The sequence below is a fragment of the Panthera onca genome, chromosome D1, assembly GCF_046562875.1.
Source record: "Panthera onca isolate mPanOnc1 chromosome D1, mPanOnc1 haplotype 2, whole genome shotgun sequence".
In the NCBI taxonomy this organism is placed as follows: domain Eukaryota; kingdom Metazoa; phylum Chordata; class Mammalia; order Carnivora; family Felidae; genus Panthera; species Panthera onca.
Window position 1 is genome coordinate 54,295,524 of NC_138348.1, and position 19,038 is coordinate 54,314,561.

General features: G+C 37.4%; 2 protein-coding genes across 2 annotated transcripts; both read right to left on the reverse strand.

Moving 5' to 3' along the window:
• Positions 1-1,483: 1,483 nt before the first annotated feature.
• Positions 1,484-2,419, reverse strand: LOC132662373 (olfactory receptor 52J3-like). Its single transcript, XM_060607847.3, has one exon. The coding sequence runs from the start codon at positions 2,417-2,419 to the stop codon at positions 1,484-1,486; it is 936 nt and encodes a 311-aa protein (XP_060463830.1).
• Positions 2,420-10,639: 8,220 nt separating this feature from the next.
• On the reverse strand, positions 10,640-11,575 carry LOC132662372 (olfactory receptor 52E2-like). The gene has a single exon (XM_060607846.3). It carries the CDS (start codon positions 11,573-11,575, stop codon positions 10,640-10,642), a length of 936 nt encoding a protein of 311 aa, XP_060463829.2.
• Between the last annotated feature and the right edge of the window lie 7,463 nt (positions 11,576-19,038).

Genomic DNA, 19,038 nt, shown 5'->3' on the forward strand with positions numbered 1-19,038 from the left:
CTGTATTTTATTCTTAAATATTATTAAATTTGATCTGTAGCTAAAATGAGATGCAACATTCAAATAAAGAAAACACAGGGAAGAATGCTTTTGGGTTCACTTTTGACAAAAGAAGACATCAAAAACTCAGAATGTGCATCTTTCTATACCTAAGAGAAAAGAGCATTTAATGTGCTCACAGGAAATAAACTCTTCAGATAATCATATTTAGATACCCCTGTGTCATCGTCCACTAACTCCTTTCAGAAACTGTTTACCGAAGTCCATGTTCCTTGCTGAAATATAATCTTTCATACTTCCAAATCCTGAAGATACATGTTCTGGCTCAGTCACATTGCAAAGTTGTACAATCATTTTCATACCATCACATAGTAAACATGCCATCAGGAAATTAGTTTTTAGGCTCCTGAGCAGTCATTTCTATGTTCTATTTCATTATTTTTATGCACACATCAGTTTCTGCTCACAACAAATTCAAGAAGAATAATAAAAAGATATTTGATCCTTAGGAGTCATAGAGGAGATATGTCCCCATAAGATTACACAAAATACTTGTAAATATATCCAGAAAATTCTTGTAAAGTAAGTGACTGAAAATTTAATCTCTACCTGAACTTGTCTAAGATTCATCTACTTTTGCAAAGCATCAAGTCCCAAAGGATGCATGTATGTTGCATTCCACAAATAAAGAGGGATTTGGAGAGGACAAAGTGGTCCTATGGATAACAGGTTGCCCAAATACGCTTCACACACACATGCACCACACTCCCAAGGAAAAATTCTGATTAAATATGACTCAAAACCACTGTTAGAATTTTATACATTCAAGCTTCTCTTAAAAACAAGAGTTTCATCCTTTAACACAAGTATTGTTTTCAGGTACTTTCACTTCATGATTCTCCATAAAGGTAGGAGGTGGCATACTGAGGGCACATAGTGTCTACAGGTTTTCATGAAGAATAAGGAAGAAGGTGCTGAAATGAAAGGTGAAAACCCGAGACATTTTTTTTTAACTGCACGAAGTATCCCAGTATTGTCCTCAGAGAAATCGGATACAAAGTTTTTAACTGAGAAATCTATGAAGATCTTTCTTATTTTATATTCAAATTTAGTTATTTTTTTTTCTGAGAAAGCAAAGAAGTTGTCATAAACTGATTGTGCCCAGCTGGAATACTATTCTATTTTCAAATACAGAGAGATAGAGGTTCACTAAATCTCCCTAGTTAAAAGGGAAGGGGCTTTGAGCGCGATGTTTGCCCTACTGTAATGGAACCCTATGGTCAGAAGAATATGCATTCAACACCAATATGGAGAGAAGGTATTGAGATTAAAGAACAGACAGCATTCTCCAAAGTTTGTAACTTTAGGATCTTCAGGATCTTTTGATATGAGGAGCATTTAAAAAATAATCAACCCAGAGTAGAGTAAAATTAACTTCCTTTAGTTATATCCACACCTTCAAGAGCTAAGGAAACAAGAGACTCTACTGGGAGGTGAGAGCATGGATCACATGCTCACGAATCTGCTTTGTCCTCACACCGTAGATAATAGGATTGAGGGCAGGTGGGAAGACTACGTAGAGATTGGCAACAAGGATGTGAACATAATGGGGAATTTTCTTGCCAAACCGATGGGTGAGGAAGGAGAAGAGACAGGGTGTGTAGAAAACACATATGACCCCAACATGTGACCCACATGTGCTCAAGGCTTTGTAACAAGCATCTCGAGATGGGAGGAGGAAAACTGCACGGAGGATGTAGGCATAAGAGATTCCAACAAGTACCACGTCCAAAATAAGAAAAGAAGCCACAAAAAGCCCGTAAATGGCATTAACTCGAATGCTGGCACAGGCCAACTTGGCAATGCCCATGTGCTCACAGTAGGAATGCGCAATAATTCGAGTCTCACAAAAGGGCAGACGATGGGTTAGGTAGAGAATGGGCAACATGAGCAGGACAGGACGCATTATAATGCCCACACCAATGCCTGCTAGCACCCGGGGTGTCAGGGTGGTTGTGTAGTGGAGTGGTACACAGATAGCCACATAGCGATCAAAAGCCATGGCCAACAGAACAGTAGACTCCATTCCTGTAAAGGTGTGTATCAGGAACATCTGAGCCACGCAGGCTCCAAAACCAATTTCATGTGCATCAAACCAGAAGATACCCAGCATTCGGGGCACTGACGATGTGGAGAGGGCCAGATCTATGGCTGATAAGATGGCTAGAAAGTAGAACATAGGATCCCGCAGAGTACGGTCAGACCAGATGATCAGCAAAATTGTAACATTGCCTAACAGAGCCATTAAGTAAATGGAGCAAAAAGGTAGGGAGATCCAGCCATGGGAACCCTCAAATCCTGGGATGCCTGTGAGAAAAAAGGTGTCTGGGTGGAAAGCGGAAGTGTTTGTGTGGAACATCTTGCCATTGATGAGAAGAGAAGTAGTTGAATACTTCTAGAAGGAAAAAACAAGAGCTATGAACACATTTCTCAAAAGTCTCCGGTAGGCTTAATTTTTATCTGTAGCTTTCTTATTATGAAAGCAAATACTAAAACTTGAGTTCAAAGTAATATGTAGGCACAGACTGAGCACTCTACAAATGGAAGAAACATTAACTTTATGAGAAGTATACTTCTCAGGTTTTGGACGTGAATATCATATTCATTTGCTGAAACCCCATATAAAACCTGGAATTAATTTAAAAAAACATGAAAGGACTTATATTGAGATATCAATCCTCTTTGAGGACAAAATACACTTTACCTAAACACATCAACACAAAAAGCATGGAACAGATACAGACACCCGCACACAGAACATGACAATACATATAAGAATATAAGATACCTAGACCTGTAGAATGATAGGAAATACAGTAAGACTTCTTAAATCAGTTTGTTCTGTATCAGTTGTGACATTGATATATATTTAGAAAATCAGATCCAAAATGAAAAACGGTGTTTCATTAATGTTTCCCTCCATATTTACTCATATGCTCCCACAGACATGCTGTACTGTATCTGAGATATAATAAGAGTTGCACAAAGACAGACAGACACTGTACTATACAAATAGGAAAACACTGCAGCTGGAAGTCACCTCCAGCACAGAAATGCATCTCTTTGCTACAATATTCTGATAGGAATTAAATTAATAAAAAATCCCAAGGTTTCCATTGGTTGCCAAATTCTCAAGAATGTCCTAAGATATCCAACAATTCTACCTATCATTGCATAGGTGTGTGGGGGAGAGTTTGGGGGGAGGGAGATAGCGAAAAGACATATTGGAAGGAGAAGCATTGAGAAAAGTAAAGATTTGTTTCCAATGACAATAATGGTGGTCAACATCAGGCTTAAGAAATCCATGCTCCTGATTTACCACACTCTAGTTATGATTGCTCTCTCTCTCTCTCTCTTTCTCTCTCTCTCCATTCTTTCTTCCCTCCCTCCTTATTTTCCTTCCTTCCTTCTTCTTTCTTTTCTTTTTTCTTTCTTTCTTTCTTTCTTTCTTTCTTTCTTTCTTTCTTTCTTCTTTCTTTCTCTTCCTGTCTTTCTGTCTGCCTGTCTTCCTATAGAAAAAGAAAAGAAATATAAGAGAGCACAATAGAAAAAAAAATAAGTAAGGGATAGAGAAGTATAGGAAGAGAAAGGAGGAAAGGTAAAAAAAGAAGAAAGGAAAGCAAAACAGAAGGAAACATAAAGGAAGAAAGGTAGGAAGAAAGTTGATCTCAGCTCCAGTTGACTCCTGAGCAGAGTGACAGAGAAAAGTCCAAATTTGGGGAAATATTTTATTAATGACATTAAAAAAAATAGAGACTCTCCAGTTATGTAAGTACTGAAAGACTATAAATGTTCATCTCCAGGCTATTTATTTATCTTCTTCCTTCTTTGTAATCAATTTTAAAAACCTGCACTTAACTCTGGGCCCCTGATGAGCATATTTTAAAATTATTATTATAGAAGACCATGCCCTAATACACAGTTATCACTGAGAATTGAGGTTGTTTATACCACAACTATAAGTTCCCTCTGTAGATGGTTATTTTAAAAAATCTAAGTTGTCTTGGGGTGCCTGGATGGCTCAGTCAGTTAAGTGTCCAACTTTGGCTCAGGTCATGATCTCACAGTTCGTGAGTTCGAGCCCTGCCATCAGGCTCTGTGCTGACAGCTCAGAGCCTAGAGTCTGGTTTGGATTCTGTGTCTCCCTCTCTCTCTGCCCCTCCCTCACTCATGCTCTCTCTCTCTCTTTCTCTTTCTCTCTCTCTCTCTCTCTCTCTAAAAAAAATAAATAAAACATTCAAAATTTTGATAAAAAAATCTATGTTGTTTCAGCATAATCCAGTAATGACCTCTTTCAGTCAGGAAATCTTTCTACGGTAGTGAGAATATAGTAGCTTAATAAATTTAGCTGTAACCTGTTCCTTAATTGTTAGACAAGAGTCTCTGATCACTGTTCATCTCCATCACACATTTAATAGGAAACTCACCTGCAGCAGGACTAGGGCTAGAGAGCTCTGGTATATCCAGTAATGGGAATAAGGTTTTATACTACCTATATTTAGGGCCCTTGGGGGCCTGTCTGAACACAAAGCCAAATCCCCTGCATGAACCATAGCTAACACCACAGAACCTCCTGAGAAAGATTCCATTATCTGCACTTAGGATAAAGGGACTGATGGAGAAGCAAACATCTTCCCTACATCCCCTACACATCTTGTCAATAGAAAATCAGAGATGCGAAACTAATGCTACCAAATGTGTTCATATGAAATATGACGTGAACAGAATCTCTTATTGGGTAAATTTTGCATCATAATTTTATTAGATATCATAGCAATGCACATTTAGAACATAATTTACCTATATATATATACCTATATATATACCTATATACCTATATATAGGTATACCTATATATATATATATATATATATATATCCCCTTCCCACATCCATGTCTTACTACTCATCAATAATATATCATAGCTATCGAATAAGACAAAATATCTTATTTCTATCCTATGTAGTGCTAGTCTTACTGGCTTTATTTATTTATTTATTTATTCATTAAAGTTTATTTTTATTTTTTTTTTAAATTTTGATTTATTTTTGAGAGAGAGAGAGAGAGAGAAAGCATAAGCAGGGGAGGGGCAGAGAGAGGGAGACGCAGAATCTGAAGCCAGCTCCAGGCTCTGAGCCATCAGCACAAAGCCTGACGCCAGGCTTGAACTCACCCAACTGTGAGACCACGACCTGAACCAAAGTTGGTGCTTGGCCGACTGAGCCACCCAGGTGCCCCAAATAGAAGTTAATAAAAATTAATTTAACATAAAAATGAAAAAAAAAAAACCATGAATTTATGTTTGTTTGTTTGTTTGTTTGTTTTAAATGTTTACTTATTTATTTTGAGACAGAGAAAGAGAGCAGAAGCACATGAGCGGGGCAGGGGCAGAAAGAGGGAGAGAGAGAGAATCCCAAGCAGTTTCTGCACTGCCAGCATAGAGCCTGGCACAGGCTTGATCTCACAAACAGTGAGATCATGACCTGAGCCAAAACCAGAAGTCAGACACTTAACCAATTGAGCCACCCAGGCACCCCACATGAAATGTATTTAGAGACATGAAACACATGGAAACCAAAGAAAAAGATCCATTACACTAGTATTACAAAATAAGGCCAAATGTATTTTTCAATGTAATGAATAAAAATAAAGTGAAATTACATTACTTAATCATAGAAAAATATAAAGGGCAGCTGGGTGGCTCAATCAGTGAGGCATCAACTCTTGGTTTTGGTTCAGGTCATGATCTTAGGATCCCTGACTTCAAGCCCCATGTGGGGCTCTGTGCTGATAGCATGAAGCCTGCTTGGGATTCTCTCTCCCTCTCCTTCTGCCCCTCTCCCCTCTCATGCTCATTCATGCTCTCTCTCAAAAAATAATTGTTTTAATTAATTTTTAAAAAGAGTGAAAATATAAGAACACCACTTACCAAAATTTCTATTAGGATGGTGACACAGGAGGAAAATCACTGACTGGGAGGTGATGTTCCCAATACATATATTGGTTAAAACACTTATATTAATAACACATTAAAATAGTGAATTGAAATTATTATTAATCTATAAAGAAATGACAAAACAATGTAAAATATAAGAGCAAATACTTACTCTGGCACTTTAAAGGAAAATAATATCCAATGAGCATAAGAAAATTTTTTCATCACTGTTACTCATCAGGAAAATAAAGCACCATGCTATACCTACAATCTTTCCAGTATGGCTGAAAATTAAGACCGCTAATTCCAAGTGTTCATAAAGATAGGAGCATCTGCTGACCACTTTGGAAATTGGAAGTGTCTGCTAATTCTAAATATTCCCAGCAATTACTATTACATAAATGTCCAAAGGAAATGAGTGATTATGTTCACCAAAATACATACACAAAAATGTTCATAGGGATTTATTCAGAATAGAGAAAAAAATTAAATAATTAAAATTATTCAACAACAGTAGAATATATAAATTAATTGGGTTTATTCATTAAAGAAAATACTATCAGGGCACCTGGGTGGTTCAATGGGACACCTGGGTGGCTCAGTCGGTTAAGTGTCTGACTTTGGCTCAGGTCATGATCTTGCAGTTCGTGAGTTTGAGCCCTGCTTCGGGCTCTGTGCTGACAGCTCAGAGCCTGGAGCCTGCTTCGGATTCTGTGTCTCCCTCTCTCTCTGCCCCTCCCCTGCTCATGCTCTGTCTATGTCTCTGTCTCTCTCTCTCTCTCTGTCAAAAATAAATAAACATTAAATTTTTTTAAAAAAAGAAAATACTATCTATGAAGAAATAAAACAGCACAATAAAAACAATAAGAAGCAAACCAAAAGAAAATTCAAATGAATTACTATTACATGCAAAATGGATTAATCTAACAAATCTTGTAAAGCAAAAAATGGACACATCAAATTGTGTTAAGATTTTGATGCTTGAATGTTTTTATGTGAAACTCTGGGGCAAGAAAAAAGACAAAAAGAAAAAAGAAAAAGAAAAAACCACTATACTATATCTGCATGAACCAGAAGATAAAAATAAGAAGAGATGAAGTGAGTGTTAAGCCAAGGAATGAGTGAAAATTGGAAATATGCAGATAATCATAATGGCTTAAGAGGTAACAGGACTATCAATAAAAAATCACTGTTGCACATCTGCCAGATTGTAGTCTTATTATGATGCACATGGTAAATGCATTGAAATAAGCAAAATCAAAAATACAATGCTTGCAATGTTTGCTTTTTATTTTCCTAGAATGTACCAATTATTCTATGCCCAGAGAAATCAATTTACCCTTCCATACAGCTTGACTGTGCTCTCTTTCCTGATTGATCATCACCACCCTCATATCTCTCCCTGCCTCCCTTTCATTATATACACACAGCCCTCATTGTTTTCATTTGGAACATCATGTATGCTGATATTTCTCATCTACTAGGGAGCAAATTCCTGAAATTATCATGTACATCCTTATGCATACCCCAGTAGTTGGCACAATATGCTGAGTAACGTTTCTTATTAAATTTTGTTGAAAGAATGACTAAGTTATTGACCTGAGCAACATAAGTCATTTCAAATTAAAAAATGTAGTATTATGGAAGATAAATGCTAATAACATGAGATTATGGTATTTAATTTCAATTTTATATTCTTCAATGAGGAAATATTTTTATATGATCATAATTTATGTATCTTGATTAAATGGGTATGGCCCTAGTTGTGCAAGAGAAAAAAAGAGTCTGTAATCAGTGTTTCTACTGAGGAAAGCACAGGGACATCTGGTTCTTAACTCAGGAAGTAAAAATCATGAAATAGTGTGCTAAGGCCACATTAGAAAGGCTTTCAAGAGGAAGGAATTTTGAATCAAGTTTTTAAATCACTATTAATGTGATATTCGTCATTTTAGAAGAAGTTGCATAACAGAATATTTTCCATTTTGTAAATTCCCCCAACATTGTGTGTATGTGTGTGTAAATCTATTTTTATGTGTTCATATACATATATACACGTGTGTGTGCAAGCACATGTTTAGGAGTGTGTGTGTACGTGTGTGTGTGTGTTTAAGAAAAAATGGCACAATGAGTAAAAAAAGAAGTAAAAATATGTATATTCCATTTTGCATTAATAAATCAGTTGAGTTGGAAACATGTGCTGTACGCACTCACTATTTTTAGAATTGTATCATTTATTCACCTCTTTCTGATGTAGTATAATATCCTATTATCAGTCTGTTTTTGTACATTTTTTTAAATTTTGGCAATGTAGCTTACACCAATGCACACGTTTAATGTCAACTTTCTTGTATTATATTGTGACTAATAGTAAGTACGTGCGTTCTTTTATTCTTAGATTGATTCATTCAGCATACATTATTGAGTAGCTGTGTGAGTCACACTATAAGTAACTAAGTGGATAAATAAAGTAATGTTAAATTCCTTATCGCCCAGGAGGAGAGAGGATGAAATGTACACATTGCAAGTGATTATAATATTAAGTTGTGAGTAAGAGAATGGAGCAGAAGTGCACAGAAGGCAAAGAAAAGTGAGTATTGCTCTATCTTCAACAGTATGAGGATAGTTACCCTAAAATGTGCATACATATAGAAATTCACTCCTATGTGAACCAATGTTTTTCTTTATCTGAAACAAGATTTTATTCGAATAGTAGACTTTGAAAATTAAAATGCAAATACCAGAAAATTGGTGTGCCATTAGTATTTAGCGAATGAAGGAGAGACAGGCAATAGGTCTTAGAAAGTAGGTATATTTGGAGTGTAGAGGGGTTTATGAAGGAATAGGCATATCTCTATAAAGCAAAAACCAAGGATGTTAATTGTGATATGAAACCTGAAATCAGGAGGATGTTTGGCATGGGCAATGTCACAAAGGTCCTAACATCACATGCTGGTCACTAGGAATACTAAATAAAATGGTACCACTGGAGACAGAAAACAAAATACCTGAGAGATATTTATGAAACAAAATCAGCTAGTCTGGAAGACTGGAAGTGGCTGATGATAGAGGTACTTCAGAGATAGAGTGATCACATACAAGAGATCAGGCTACAGAAAGTTAGAAAAAGGAACATATGAGTGAGATCAAGAGATATGAGCCCAAATAACAAAAGATTGTGGAGATAATGGAGATAACTTGCCTCGCATTACACAATGAGGAAGAGAAGGATAAATGATGAAAATAATTATTTCCAAATTAAAAATTTCTGTTTTAAAGACTAAGAGGTAATACCAAATATATACATGAAAAATATAAATGTCATTTTTGATGGAGTTAGGTAAAATGAGCATTTTGAAAATTTTCCTTAAATAATAACTTTAAGAAAATCAAGTTTTTATAAAATATCAACCAATTAGTTGTGGACTAGTATCTTGTGTGTGTGTGTGTGTGTGTGTGTGTGTGTGTGTGTGTGTAGTACATATACAATGTATATATTATGTTAGATACTTTTTGTACTTTGTGTCACTTTAGCTTCAGGTTATTTTATGTGAGGGTGGTATTAAAATAAAACCCATAAACACCTCTTATAGAAACACTGTTGTCAAGGGTGAGAATAATAAACAAAACATAGTAATACAAATAATGATAATACTAATGGCTAACAATTATTTTGTATTTATTGCAAACAACATCCTGGGAACTATGCTGATGACTTTAGAAGCATCATATAATTAAGTCTTCATGCTTAATCTCTGAAATGAAACTATGACTATATTTGGAAAGTAAAGAAATTGAGGCCACTGAAACTTACGCATCAAAGATAGAAGTAGGAGTGGAATCAAGTTCTGTTTAACTGTTCAAATCATATATGAAAAGACAGGACAAAAGGAAACAACTACAAGATGACTCTCAAAGCAAGTGAAAAAACCAATAGAACCCAGGAGGTGACAGTGGGCAGCCTCTCCGGGCTGCAGGAGGTTTTTTCCTTCAAGTTTACATCAGAGTTGGGTCTATGTAAACCTAAATATATTTGTGAGAAACGCCACACAAAAATCTAGGAGGAAGGTTTTTGTAGCCACATTTATTTCTATGTATAAAACCAGGACTTAATCTTATGATATGATTCTGGATCTTTGCAGTATTTTGATGAAATCACAGGATATCACAATACGGTTTTTGTAATGCAATGAAAATTTGCATAATTTCTGAAGAGGAAAAAAAAAGAAAAAGAAGAACAGATGGGGGGGGGGATGCAAAATAAGGAGAGAGAAACCAATACAGGGACACCTAGAGATAAAAAAGGAATAAGAATCATCAAAGAAAGAGCCATATAAATGATAAAGGGTAACCAGTACGTGTCCAAAAAAATACAGCATGCCCTATAAATTCTACTTTAAATCATCTACTGACACCAGTTATTAAAAATCACATATAAAGACTCTGATATGCCCTCACTTACCATATAAATTGGATAACAAAGCTTAAGCTTTCAGTCTCTGAATTCATTAAAATACTTACAGAATGGACCCCCTTCCCCCCCAAAAAATAAACACTGTCAAGCACATTTAAATTTACTAAATTTAATATCACAAGGCGTTTCTCTGCTCAGAAGTTCCATCTATATACATATTCCATTTTAATTCTTTATTTTTGCAATATTATTTTCTTCACACAGTCATAAATCTGTTTGGTTCTGACTCCGTATATGACAGGGTTGAGCATTGGTGGCACTACAACATAAAGATTGGCCAGGAGTATGTGGATATAGCGGGGGACGTTATGGCCAAAGCGATGTGTCATAAAGGAAAAGAGAGCTGGTGTATAGAAGGCAAGAATTACACAAACATGAGAACCACATGTGCTGAGGGACTTGAGTCGGGCTTCGCGGGAAGGAAGATGGAAAACGGCATAGAGTATCTGAACATAAGAAAGGGCAATGGCTATGATGTCAAATACTAGGATTGAAATAGCACCCAGGCCATAGATGATATTGATCTTGATGCTGGCACAAGACAGACGAGCCAGACCCATGTGTTCACAATAGGTATGGGGAATGATATGATTCCCACAGAAGGGCAGTCGCAAAATAAGAAACACAAATGGAATAACAGAAATAAATGACCTCACTAACACACCAACACCAATCACAGAGACAACCTTGTTGGTGAGAATGGTGCTATATCGAAGTGGGTTGCATATGGCCACATAGCGGTCATAAGCCATTGCCAACAGGACTGCTGACTCCATACCAGTTAAGTTGTGGATAAAAAACATCTGGGTGAGACAAGCATCGAAGATTATCTCCCTGAGACTAAACCAGAAGATCCCAAGCATCTTGGGGATGGTAGCTGTGGACAGACCCAAATCAGTGGTAGCCAACATGGCCAGGAAGTAGAACATGGGCTGGTGTAGGCTGCTGTCAACCTGGACCACAAACAAAATAGTGAGGTTTCCTATGAGTGCAATCATGTACACAGCGCAAAAGGGAAAGCCAATCCACATGTGGACAGTTTCCAGTCCTGGGATCCCCAGCAGCAAAAAGAAGGAGGGATGAAACTGGGTGTCATTGGGAAGGGACATGTTGATAGGTAACGCATAAGTCCATGTTCTTACAATTATATGTTCGTTAATCCTCAGGACACAAGGTAAAACTCTGCAACGTTTTAAACCTAAAGAAAAATAAGATCATACAATTTTGTACATTCTCCTCTTCAGTTAATTCACACAATTAAAATGTACAATCAGAAATCCATCTCGAGCAACGTGAGGAAGTGAATTCTCAGTGAAAACCTTTGGAAGCAGTTATGCAGTGGATTATAATAAAAAATTTTTCATAATATATTCATCTTTGTTAGCAACTTTCTTTTTTCTTTTTTAATTTGCAATGGTCTCACCACTGGTATTAGGCTAAGATTTTGCCTTAATACCTACTTCATTAATTATCTTCTGTCATCACCAACATAATTTACTTTCAATTTTGGCATATACAGAGTTGTGCTGGCCTATGTAAATAGTTATTTCTGTTGGTTCCATTTGGTTAGATGGTAACACATAGGTGTTGACATACAAGATGGGTAACAAGTGTTAATGAACACAGATTCATTAAAATGTAGTCTCAACTATTAGAAATAAGTCTTTAGGATTAAAATCCATCCATTTGTTAATATTTATTCATTATTATTACAAAATAAGAAGCAAATGTGGTGAAAACAGAAGCAACTACCATTTTTTTTATTTAAAAAAATTTTTTTAACGTTTTTTTATTTATTTTTGAGACAGAGAGAGACAGAGCATGAACGGGGCAGGGGCCGAGAGAGAGGGAGACACAGAATCAGAAGCAAGCTCCAGGCTCTGAGCCATCAGCCCAGAGCCCGACGCGGGGCTCAAACTCATGAACCGCGAGATCATGACCTGAGCTGAAGTCGGACGCTTAACCGACTGAGCCACCCAGACGCCCCGCAACTACCATTTTTGAAGGTACTGCCTATTGCTTTCCACGTTGTCGGCACCTATGCAAGTACCAGCTCTAATCTTTATAAACACATATAGGAGAACATAGTCAACCATATTTTTACATGTGGATCTGAACCTTAAATAGTTTAAAACCCTTGTCAAACGCTTGAAGCGCTTGTAGTTCTGGAGCTGTGGAAAGAAGGTAGAGAGGAAATAATTAAATTGGAATGGAGAGAGATTGGAAATAAGGAAAAGCTGACTCATGCCTCAGTCACGTCAGATCCACACAGCTTCCCTTTGTCCACACACATTCACACAAACACATAATCTCTTTTAAACTCACATCCCTCTGAATAAGAGATATCAATGTCTTCATTATAAATCTCAGGCAGTCATTATTTTAAGAGTTAAGATGCATGACAAATATGTTGAAGAAAAGACCAGGTGGCATATTCTGAGCAAGCTGAATCTATCATATCCAAAGCTACCCAAGCTGTTCTACATGTTCATGTACTTTATGTCATTTGTTAGAGTATTTCTGAAGCACTTGATCATTCATTACATGTAATTGTTTTCTGGTAAAAAGTGTCTTTTCATGATTTTATATCATTGGAGGATTCCAGAGGAGCAGTAGTAATTATGATCCCAGTTTCAGTTAGACAATCAGAGTAATAGCCAGACATTGTTGTATGAGAAGCAGAGGCAAGAAGTGTCATGTCTGTGATAAACAACTAATAGAGGGAGTAGTACCATGTGGGTGAGGAAAGCTGGAACTCCTGGGAAGAAATGGTAGACATTTGAAAAGGAAGGAAGCTAAAAATAATAGATATTATGTTTTTTTTTAAGTTTATTTATTGATTTTGAGAGTGAGAGATCATGCAAGAGAGAGCATGAGTAGGGGAGGAGCAGAGAGAGAGGGACAAATGGGAATCCCAAGCAGGCTCTGCACTGTCAGTGCAGAGCCCCAATAAGGGCTTGATCTTATGAACTGTGAGGCCATGACCTGAGCTGAAAACAAGACTCAGAAGCTTAGCCTACTGAGCCACCCAGGTGCCCCTAGATGTTATTTGTAGGGGATGCTCTGTGACATGACTGTAAGAATAGTCTCTCTTCTATAATCCTCTGGCCTTGTAATGGAATGGTGAATAAAAAGGCATGATGTGATCAACACAAGAATAGAAAGTAGGATTCAATTATGGGAGCTGAATTTTCTATGATTTATCAATGTAAGCAAAGTGCCAATGGCAGATTCTTTTATTAAATAATTTTTTTATATTCTTCAGTAACATCTCAGAAGATCAAAATTGTAGGCAATAGTCTCAGAAAGCTACAAAAACAAAACCCAAACAAACAAACAAACAAAAAGGGTGATGCTACTTTTCAAGTAGATTTAAAATCAGTACATTTATCTCTGTCCTCATGGGATCATTTTTGGGGTTTATTACGACACAATACTTTACAGTGCTTAAAAGCATGAGCTCTATAGTTGACCAATTGTGTCAAAACTCAGTTTCCTGACTTAGTCACTCTATAATCAAAGGAGACTAAATAACAAGCACTTTTCATCTATAAAATAGAGATTAGAGATAATAAAGATTAAAACCCTAAGTATGTTGTTAGTTTTAAACAGATAATTTTTTAAAACACTCTGAACCATGTTCCAAAGATACTAATTATCCATCATTCTTTAGATATCAGGCAGACTAATTTTTCTAAAATGCCCATTGAATGGATTCAGGCTGAAATCCAAATGCTTTTCCTAGAATTATATGGTTTTTCCTAATGTAATCCTACTCATTCTCTAAACTTCAGTCCTAGTCCTCTATCCCCTACAATTATCCCATGGCTCTTCTCTTCCTTTCCTATCCCTCTCTTTCCCTTCAGCCATCACTGTGACATAAGGAGGCTCTGTGAGCTGGGAGATGGGGAAGACTCACCAGAATGAGCACCAGGATAGAATCCTGTCTCTGTTTTATCTCAACCTGCTCAGTCTTTATGAGGGTGCTGCTCTTTGCCTGTGAGGAGCCTTTAACAGGAAATTCCCTATAGCCAGTTTTGTAAAAACACACAAGGTCTCTGAGGAATCTAATTTCTAATTCTGACTCAAAAAGAGAGAACCAATAGGGAGCTATGGCTTCTGAGAAAATGAAGGCAGAATAGCGAGGTTTAAGTCAGCACGATGACGGAATAAGAGGACCCAGGACTCTTCCCAATACGAAAACACAGATTGAACAAGCATTGATGGATGAAAAGACCTATACGAGAGTTCCAGAATTCAGTTGAGAGATTACAGGATCCTGGTGGCTCATACAACAAGAATAGACAAATGGAAAAGGATTAGAAGAAAAGTTTCACCTGACCCACATCCCCTCTCCCCCAACCTGGCACTATTCTGCGCCAAGAGAGATTCCCTCAGCCCATTAGTTCTCCCGTGGTGGAAAGAGTGTGGTGGAAAGAGTGAGCAACTCTGCCCCTGCACACCTATATGTGTATCCACACAAACATAGTTCTCATTATTCTCAATAGCTATGTTCTATAACACTGAATTATGTTCTTGAACACTGAATTAGAAAATTTGGAACCATTGCTCTTAGGGGAAATCTAGAGTAAGATTCCTACAAGCATCTTGTCACAACATTTTTGTCAATCAGCCAATACACAAACTTTTTTTTATTGTGTGTTTCTGTGAAAATACACCTCCTTTAATACATAGTTCTTACAAATGATTAATTGTACAGTCCTTAAATGATTGAAAACCGGGGGCTGTGGATGCCACTTATGTTGGTTCCTTCCGCAAAGTCTTTATAGGACAAGCCAGTCTCATTGGTGTTGATACTTGTTTTCCACTTACTGCTTACTGCTTAATGCCATTTAATAGGCATTTGAAGAACTCATCTGCAGCCTCCTGATTAGCAAGACCTGCCTGAGGCCTGAGCTCCAAGTTTAACATTGTATATTCTTTGTTGCCTTTTTTTTTTCACTATATGAAGTTTATTGTCAAATTGGTTTCCATACAACACCCAGGGCTCATCCCAAAAGGTGCCCTCCTCAATACCCAACACCCACCCTCCGCTCCCTCCCACCCCCGCATCAACCCTAGTTTGTTCTCAGTTTTTATGAGTCTCTAATGCTTTGGGTCTCTCCCACTCTAACCTCTTTTTTTTTTTTTCTTCCCCTCCCCCATGGGTTTCTGTTAAGTTGATTCTCAGGATCCACATAAGAGTGAAACCATATGGTATCTGTCTTTCTCTGTATGGCTTATTTCACTTAGCATCACACTCTCCAGTTCCATCCACGTTGCTCCAAAAGGCCATATTTCATTCTTTCTCCTTGCCACGTAGTATTCCATTATGTATATAAACCACAATTTCTTTATCCATTCATCAGCTGATGGACATTTAGGCTCTTTCCATAATTTGGCTATTGTTGAGAGTGCTGCTATACACATTGGGGTATAATTGCCCCTATGCATCACTACTCCTGTATCCCTTGGGTAAATTCCTAGCAGTGCTATTGCTGGGTCATAGGGTAGGTCTATTTTTAATTTTCTGAGGAACCTCCACACTGCTTTCCAGAGCGGCTGCACCAATTTGCATTCCCACCAACAGTGCAAGAGGGTTCCCGTTTCTCCACATCCTCTCCAGCATCTATAGTCTCCTGATTTGTTCATTTTGGCCACTCTGACTGGCGTGAGGTGATATCTGAGTGTGGTTTTGATTTGTATTTCCCTGATAAGGAGCGACGTTGAACATCTTTTCATGTGCCTGTTGGCCATCCGGATGTCTTCTTTAGAGAAGTGTCTATTCATGTTTTCTGCCCATTTCTTCACTGGGTTATTTGTTTTTTGGGTGTGGAGTTTGGTGAGCTCTTTATAGATTTTGGATACTAGCCCTTTGTCCGATATGTCATTTGCAAATATCTTTTCCCATGCGGTTGGTTGCCTTTTCGTTTTGTTGGTTGTTTCCTTTGCTGTGCAGAAGCTTTTTATCTTCATAAAGTTCCAGTAATTCACTTTTGCTTTTAATTCCCTTGCCTTTGGGGATGTGTCGAGTAAGAGATTGCTACGGCTGAGGTCAGAGAGGTCTTTTCCTGCTTTCTCCTCTAAGGTATTTATGGTTTCCTGTCTCACATTCAGGTCCTTTATCCATTTTGAGTTTATTTTTGTGAATGGTGTGAGAAAGTGGTCTAGTTTCAACCTTCTGCATGTTGCTGTCCAGTTCTCCCAGCACCATTTGTTAAAGAGACTGTCTTTTTTCCATTGGATGTTCTTTCCTGCTTTGTCAAAGATGAGTTGGCCATACATTTGTGCGTCTAGTTCTGGGGTTTCTATTCTATTCCATTGGTCTATGTGTCTGTTTTTATGCCAATACCATGCTGTCTTGATGATGACAGCTTTGTAGTAGAGGCTAAAGTCTGGGATTGTGATGCCTCCTGCTTTGGTCTTCTTCTTCAAAATTACTTTGGCTATTCGGGGCCTTTTGTGGTTCCATATGAATTTTAGGATTGCTGGTTCTAGTTTCGAGAAGAATGCTGGTGCCATTTTGATTGGGATTGCATTGAATGTGTAGATAGCTTTGGGTAGTATTGACATTATGACAATATTTATTCTTCCAATCCATGAGCAGGTAATGTCTTTCCATTTCCTTATATCTACTTCAATTACCTTCATAAGCTTTCTATAGTTTTCAGCATACAGATCTTTTACATCTTTGGTTAGATTTATTCCTAGGTATTTTATGCTTCTTGGTGCAATTGTGAATGGGATCAGCTTCTTTATTTGTCTTTCTGTTGCTTCATTGTTAGTGTATAAGAATGCAACTGATTTCTGTACATTGATTTTGTATCCTGCAACTTTGCTGAATTCATGTATCAGTTCTAGCAGACTTTTGGTGGAGTCTATCGGATTTTCCATGTATAATATCATGTCATCTGCAAAAGGCGAAAGCTTGACTTCATCTTTGCCAATTTTGATGCCTTTGATTTCCTTTTGTTGTCTGATTGCTGATGCTAGAACTTCCAGCACTATGTTAAACAACAGCGGTGAGAGTGGGCATCCCTGTCGTGTTCCTGATCTCAGGGAAAAAGCTCTCAGTTTTTCCCCACTGAGGATGATGTTAGCTGTGGGCTTTTCATAAACGGCTTTTATGATGTTTAAGTATGTTCCTTCTATCCTGACTTTCTCAAGGGTTTTTATTAAGAAAGGGTGCTGCATTTTGTCAAAGGCCTTTTCTGCATCGATTGACAGGATCATATGGTTCTTCTCTTTTTTTTTTGTTAATGTGATGTATCACGTTGATTGATTTGCGAATGTTGAACCAGCCCTGCATCTCAGGAATGAATCCCACTTGATCATGGTGAATAGTTCTTTTTATATGCTGTTGAATTCGATTTGCTAGTATCCTATTGAGAATTTTTGCATCCATATTCATCAGGGATATTGGCCTGTAGTTCTCTTTTTTTACTGGGTCTCTGTCTGGTTTAGGAATCAAAGTAATACTGGCTTCATAGAATGAGTCTGGAAGTTTTCCTTCCCTTTCTATTTCTTGGAATAGCTTGAGAAGGATAGGTATTATCTCTGCTTTAAACGTCTGGTAGAACTCCCCTGGGAAGCCATCTGGTCCTGGACTCTTATTTGTTGGGAGATTTTTTAACCGATTCAATTTCTTCGCTGGTTATGGGTCTGTTCAAGCTTTCTATTTCCTCCTGATTGAGTTTTGGAAGAGTGTGGGTGTTTAGGAATTTATCCATATCTTCCAGGTTGTCCAATTTGTTGGCATATAATTTTTCATAGTATTCCCTGATAATTGTTTGTATCTCTGAGAGATTGGTTGTAATAATTCCATTTTCATTCATGATTTTCTCTATTTGGGTCATCTCCCTTTTCTTTTTGAGAAGCCTGGCTAGAGGTTTGTCAATTTTGTTTATTTTTTCAAAAAACCAACTCTTGGTTTCGTTGATCTGCTCTACAGTTTTTTTAGATTCTATATTGTTTATTTCTGCTCTGATCTTTATTATTTCTCTTCTTCTGCTGGGTTTAGGCTGCCTTTGCTGTTCTGCTTCTATTTCCTTTAGGTGTGCTGTTAGATTTTGTATTTGGGATTTTTCTTGTTTCTTGAGATAGGCCTGGTTTGCGATGTATTTTCCTCTCAGGACTGCCTTCGCTGCATCCCAAAGCGTTTGGATTGTTGTATTTTCATTTTCGTTTGTTTCCATATATTTTTTAATTTCTTCTCTAATTGCCTGGTTGGCCCACTCATTCTTTAGTAGGGTGTTCTTTAACCTCCATGCTTTTGGAGGTTTTCCAGACTTTTTCCTGTGGTTGATTTCAAGCTTCATAGCATTGTGGTCTGAAAGAATGCATGGTATAATTTCAATTCTTGTAAACTTATGAAGGGCTGTTTTGTGACCCAGTATATGATCTATCTTGGAGAATGTTCCATGTGCACTCGAGAAGAAAGTATATTCTGTTGCTTTGGGATGCAGAGTTCTAAATATATCTGTCAAGTCCATCTGATCCAATGTATCATTCAGGGCCCTTGTTTCTTTATTGACTGTGTGTCTAGATGATCTATCCATTTCTGTAAGTGGGG

Bases quoted from the DNA above. Each gene is read 5' to 3' on its own strand.
- LOC132662372 (XM_060607846.3), bottom strand. From the start codon at position 11,575: ATGTCCCTTCCCAATGACACCCAGTTTCATCCCTCCTTCTTTTTGCTG.
- LOC132662373 (XM_060607847.3), bottom strand. From the start codon at position 2,419: ATGTTCCACACAAACACTTCCGCTTTCCACCCAGACACCTTTTTTCTC.